Source organism: Bison bison, unplaced genomic scaffold (genome assembly GCF_000754665.1).
Source record: "Bison bison bison isolate TAMUID 2011002044 unplaced genomic scaffold, Bison_UMD1.0 scf7180017864180, whole genome shotgun sequence".
Taxonomy (NCBI): Eukaryota; Metazoa; Chordata; class Mammalia; order Artiodactyla; family Bovidae; genus Bison; species Bison bison.
Genome location: NW_011494752.1, coordinates 5,359,754 through 5,366,188, shown reverse-complemented (window position 1 = coordinate 5,366,188; position 6,435 = coordinate 5,359,754). Strand labels below are relative to the sequence as shown.

General features: G+C 53.9%; 1 protein-coding gene across 1 annotated transcript; it reads left to right on the top strand.

Moving 5' to 3' along the window:
* The first annotated feature begins 2,177 nt into the window (after nucleotides 1–2,177).
* Nucleotides 2,178–6,435, top strand: HOXB4 (homeobox B4). The gene is given in 3 exon segments (XM_010842735.1): nucleotides 2,178–4,046; nucleotides 4,048–4,129; nucleotides 4,948–6,435. Coding segments are annotated over 3 exon segments (756 nt in total). The 5' UTR covers nucleotides 2,178–3,671; the 3' UTR covers nucleotides 5,247–6,435.

The window sequence follows — 6,435 nt, the reverse complement described above, 5'->3', positions numbered from 1 at the left end:
CGGCAACCTGGGGCTGCCGGGAGAAGGCGGCCGGCGGGCCAGCGAGCCACCGGGAGCGCGGGGGAGGTGGCTCTGAAAGCGCGCGGAGCCTTGGCTTTTTCTTTCTTATTTTTAGTATGCGTATTGATGTTAGTGGTCTTCGCGAGTGGAGGGGAGAGGCAGCCTCCTGCTCTGGCCAACCTCGTCTCGAAAGTCGCTGAGAAACCCAGTCCTCCACCCCTCGCGGCGGGACTGGCTGGTGTGGGCAGTGCGACCCCTCGGTGGGATGGGCAGGTGGCGGCTCCCAGCGCACAGAGGAGAAAAATCTCTGCGCTGTGTCCCCAGGATCAACCCCACAGGCTCTGCTTCCCACCCTCCCTCTTGGGGTGCTTGGGGGCACCTGGACTCCATCTCTTAAGAAAGTGTAGAGCAGCACAGAGGCCCTCTCCCAATTCTGAAAAGTGTATGAGTTGGACGGGTTTTAGGGTGGCGAGTTGAGAAGGACAGGAGGTATGGGGTAGGGGAAGTGGTCTGGCCAGTTGGAATGGTGCCCCTGACTAAAGTGGCCTTTGACAAGACTAGGAAAGGTCCTTGCTTGACGCTGGGGGGCTAGTGGTGCATCTATCCGCACATTTTGTCTGTGGGTCCAGGGCCAGGTGCCAGTCTTCCTGAGTGCCCAAATGGAGGTATGAAATTACTTACTGGACCCTCTCGGCAAAAATAACTGCAATATTATTGTGTGTGTGTGATTTTTCAAATATAGGTGTCAGTGTTAGAAATCAAGCTTAGAAGCCAAACCTGGCAAGCTAGATTTGGGATAAAAAATCAGAGTCTCTGGACTCAGTGGCTAGTAGGTGAAAACTCCTCCTACCCACATGCAAGGGTCCCAGGGCTGGGTATGGGCACAGACCTTTAGAGTGTGGTGGTTAGAGGGTTGTTTTTTGTTTTGTTGATGTATTTATTAAAGAAAATTTTATTATATCACTAGGGATGCAAATATTCCTCAGACCTGGAGCGATGAGTGAGGAGTCTGGGTGGAGAAAAGGTTCTGTGCACCCTTCCCATCACCCTCTGAAGGCCCTTAGCTTTCACAGTCTAGGATGCCATTCCCTCCATCCCCAGTCTTCCAGCTTAGTAAATTCGGAGGTTACTGGCAGCCTCAGGAAGTCCCTTCGAAACTCCGGATCCCCCAGGTTTCCCAGATCCCCATTTAGGTCCCATTGCCAGCAACCCTAGCAGGTGGCTGAATAAGCAAGTTTAGATGGAGAGAGCCTGCCAGGAGCTAGGGAGGTGGAGGAAATGGGACTCCTCCTCACACTTCAGCTATCATCCCTCTTTCCTGGCCCCAGGAGGTATGGGAGGTTGGGAGGGGCCGAATATCATCTGGCTGCATCTTTTACGGTTCCTCCTCACCCTCTATTCGGAAATGAAACGCCTTTGATCTTTTTCTCAGGTTGTAAACGGAATTGCCCGTCATTAAATATCTGGGGCCCCATCTGCTTGGTCTCCCAGCATTTTTCTTTACAGCTGTTTCTCTTTTTACCATTGAATTTTTCCAAAAGGACTTTTATGACACCCCCTTCACACCCAGCCGCCTATCCCTCTTCCCTTTGCTGAGAGGCCCCTTGGAAAATATCTAGATTTTCGTTTGATCACAAACTAAAGGCTGCAGAAGAACACGGAGTTGCCGATTGGGGTTTTGTTTTTCTTAAAAAAAAAAAAAAAAAAAGTCCTGGGGGAGGGGAGGGGCTGGAGGGCACCCAGAAGGGCCTGATTCTGACTATGCCGCAGCCTCAGGATGACCCTTCCTCCTTTTGTGCTTAGCTAATGTTTACATCTCATAATTCATGCACTGCCGCGGAGATGCACAGCAACCCCAAGGTTCGCGTCCCTTTGTGGGACCTGCTGTTTCTGTTTCTCTCTAATAGAAGAGGAAGAGGGTTGAAAATCTTGTAATCCCAATAATGGACACACAGTGCCTTTTCCTGCTCCCAGAGCTCAAAACTAGGGGGAAAAAGAAAAGCAAAGCACTGAAACCATACCCCAAACGAAGGATGCGCGGAAAATAGGAGGACTGGAAAATTTCTGGGCCAAGAAGATCTGTCTGTCTTCTGTATATACCCTGTAGATCCGAATTTGTGTAAGGAATTTTGTGATCACAAATTCGTATCTAGGGGAATATGTAGTTGACATAAACACTCCGCTTATTTTTTTTCTGAAGACAAAATTTTTTTTCCTAAATGAGGACCATCCGGTGATACGAAGACTCCTTTTTCTTTCTTCCTTTTTCTTTTTCTCCCTCAACTGGTTAGAGATGGAGGAATCATCTACCTGAAACCTACCCATGCCTGCCCTTGGGAGCCTTAGTCCTTTTTCACTTATCTTAAAAGGTTAATGTTGTTGCTGATGTTTTTATTTTGTCCTTTCCCTTTGGTCCAGCTATTCCCTATTTTGGGTGCAGGGAGGCTTCACTGAAAATCTGGTAAAAATGACTATTGTCTTCAGTGTGCGAAGGGAAAGGAAATTCACTTTTCAAACGGATGCAGAGGTCGCCTTTCCGTTTGGGTGCAGAACAAGATGCCCTGGAAACACGCGATTACCAAAGGGTGTTATTGTGTGGGGATCACCCAGACTCCTATCCTTAGCATCACAAGGATGTGAGATTTCTCCTCGCTGCTGAGGCGCGGCATTAACGGCAATTAGAACATCTCGCCGCTGCGGTTAGGCTTGCTCCGGTGTTTCTGGAATTAGCAAATTGCTATTCAACGTGCTCTCAGAAGTTGGAGGTTTTTTACTCCAGTGTTCATGTTCCGTGTGGGAAACCAACTCGTTTCTCCCGGCTTGGGCCGCGTGGGATAATGGGAGGAGTGGAGAGGAGAGGGGAACAGACGGACTGACTGACATAGCCAAACTAATAGCGCAGCTAAATGCGATTTGGAAGGCGAGGTCTCCCCGAATTAGTGCATGAATTTCCTATCGATCCGCCCGTGGTTCCATTCATCTCTGACAAGTCCCTCCGTACACCCGCCTGGTTGCTCCGACGCCTCTTCTTTCACTCACTACCCCTCCCCGTGCGGCTGCAGAGAAAAGGCCCACGCTTGATGCCTCGTTCCCCTGTGTGTGGGTTCTCCTCTCCAGGCGGAGCCCCTAGTCCGCCCCTCACTTAACTTCCCTGCTTAGACGCTGGGTGCAGATGCTCCATACCCCCATCGATAAGAGGGGCCAAGACCCTAAGGGAGGCCTGGGGGAGGGAGGCAGGACGGGAGGGGCCACATTCAGAGCCCCAACTTCTGAGGGGATCCAGGGATTGCGCTCCGCCCAGCGCCCCAACAGGCCCTTGGGTGGCAACCTGCTCACTCTCTCTCTCTCCCTCCCTTTCCGCGATCCCGGAGAGGCGAGGCGAGGCGAGGACGCGGTGGCCCCGCAGGAGCCCTATGTAAATCCTGGTGTTGGGTGGGTAGGGAGGGGGGGTGGAGAAGAAGGGGAAATAAACCTCTTTGGCTGGAGTAGGGTCCGGGTGAGCAGATTTCCTTATCCGGGAATCGCAGGCGGGGCGGCCATTGGCTCCGAGGATCACGTGGGCCCCTAACTTTGTTCACTTGACAGTAAGTAGGAGGGCTTTCGGAAACAGGAAAACGAGTCAGGGGTCGGAATAAATTTTAGTATATTTTGTGGACAATTCCCAGAAATTAATGGCTATGAGTTCTTTTTTGATCAACTCAAACTATGTCGACCCCAAGTTCCCTCCGTGCGAGGAATATTCACAGAGCGATTACCTACCCAGCGACCACTCGCCGGGGTACTACGCCGGCGGCCAGAGGCGAGAGAGCAGCTTCCAGCCGGAGGCGGGCTTCGGGCGGCGCTCGGCGTGCACCGTGCAGCGTTACGCGGCCTGCCGAGACCCTGGGCCCCCGCCGCCTCAGCCGCCGCCCCCGCCGCCCCCGCCACCGCCCGGGCTGTCCCCTCGGGCTCCCGCACAGCCGCCGTCCGGGGCCCTCCTCCCGGAGCCGGGCCAGCGCTGTGAGGCGGTCAGCAGCAGCCCCCCGCCGCCTCCCTGCGCCCAGAACCCCCCTGCACCCCAGCCCGTCCCACTCCGCGTGCAAAGAGCCCGTCGTCTACCCCTGGATGCGCAAAGTTCACGTGAGCACGGGTGAGTGCGTGGGCACCCCTTCCCCCTCCCACCCCCGGCGCTTTACACCAAAGGGACCTCAAGGCATGGGGGTGGGGGGAGCTAGGGGAAGCCAATTGTCCCCGCTATAAACTCGCCATTGCCGGAGATTTACGGTCGCCTGTTTTCAGAGCCACATAATTACATCCCCCATAAATTTTTATGGCCTGGTGGGCCCCGCGCCTTTGAAGTAGGTTCCCCATCCTCTGCCATTCTCACCAGCGACTTTTTCGCCAGGGAGATGCAGTCTCAGTGAAGTTGGAAATTGGGGAGGGGTGTGAGAGGTGGGGGAGGAGAAGGGGGAGGAGGTAATCTGTATTTAAGCGGAGAGTTGAGTCAACTCCCAGTATTTATTTTTTCCTTTCTTTCCTCTAGTCTGGCTTCTTGGCTAGTGGGCAAAAGTTTTTACTGGGGGCAGCACTACTTGGAATCGGAACATTGAGGGTTGGAACTAACAGAAAGGTTTAGGGAAGCCCCCTCCCTCTTTCACCCTTCATTCTCCCATCTCGGGCCCCAGGCCAAGTAAGGGGAGAGATGAGCGATTAAAACCTTGTGAAGATTCCTCACTCCTCCCCGCCCCCTCCCCAAACAACAACGTCGTGACCGCACAGTCGTCCAAAACTTAAAGGTCTCTTTCTCCTCCTGGGGTCCCGCTTTCTCCTTCGTCCCCACCCCCTCTGGAGGAAGAAGAGGTGGCGGGAGAGGGAGGGAGACATTGCGTTAGCTGGAGGAAAGGGCTCCCCTCCTCCCTTTCGGGGCAATAAAACTTTCTCTTTCTCCCTCTCTCTGTGTGTGTCCAGTCAACCCCAATTACGCCGGCGGGGAGCCCAAGCGCTCTCGGACCGCCTACACTCGCCAGCAGGTCTTGGAGCTGGAGAAGGAATTTCACTACAACCGCTACCTGACACGGCGCCGGAGGGTGGAGATCGCCCACGCGCTCTGCCTCTCCGAGCGCCAGATCAAGATTTGGTTCCAGAACCGGCGCATGAAATGGAAAAAAGACCACAAGTTGCCCAACACCAAGATCCGCTCGGGCGGCACCGCAGGCTCAGCCGGAGGGCCCCCTGGCCGGCCCAACGGAGGCCCCCCTGCGCTCTAGTGCCCCCCTTGCGGGAGCCGCGAACCTCGGGGCGGGGGTGGGTTGCGAGCTCGCGGGTGGTTGGGGGAGACGAGGGAGGGGACCCTGGGGCATGGGCCCGAAAAAGCCTACCTGCCCTCCCCCCACTTTGTCTATTTACACGAATAAATGCGGAGGAGGGGGGAGGGGAAGCTTTATTTATAGAAATGACAATAGGGAGCCGGGTGAGGCCCCCCAGAAGCAAGGTTCAAGTCTCTTGCTTTCTTCCTTAAAAAAAAAAAAAAGAAGAAGAAGGAAGAAAGAAAAAGACAGAAAGAGAAATAGGAGGAGGCTGCACTCCTCATTTTCAGCTTTGGCGAAGATGGATCCACGTTTCATCTTTAATCACGCCAGGCCCAGGCCCATCTGTCTTGTTTACTCTGCCGAGGAGAGGACGGGCCTCGGTGGCGACCATTACCTCGACACCCGGCTAACAAATGAGGCCCGGCTCGGCCGCCGCCGCCTCTGCTGCTGCCGCTCTTGGAAGACAGTCTGGATTTTCTTTCTTTGTCCCTCATTCCTGAAACCCAGCGAAAGCATCCTCTGACTGCCAGATAGCACAGTGTTTTGGCCACGGTAACAAACACGCGCACACAACCTCCTTCCCCCTCCATGCCCGTTCACCCCCCTTCCACCTTGGGGCCGGGGTAGGGACGACAGGCTGGGGACAGGTGGACGTAGGGTGCTTTGGCTGCGCAGGAGCAGGGCAGGGTAATTGAGTCCGAGAGAAAAAGATGACCCAGAGACCGGGAGGGCCCTCCTTTGGAAGGTCAAGCCATGCCTGGCGGGGTGAGAGGCCAGTTGCCTTCTGGGAGCTGGACACAACCCTCTCCCCAATCTAGAGTTGTGCAGTGGAGGCCTTTTCTCCTAGATTGAAAGTGAATGTGAAACTAGGCAATAAAATGCCCTTCCCATCTGGGAGATAAGGTTACAGAGACCTCTCCCATAGTTTATCATTGTTGCATTGATGATGATGATGATGATTATTAATTATTATTATTATTATTTTATGTCATGTGCGTCTGTCCTCTCTCCTATTCTCTTTCTGACATTCCAAACCAGGCCCCTTCCTAGTCCTGGGGCTGCTTGAGTCTAGAACCCTTCGTTGGTGTGAAAATGTGTGTCATGTACGGAGTGACAATAGAAATAAATGTTTGGTTTCTTGTGATCA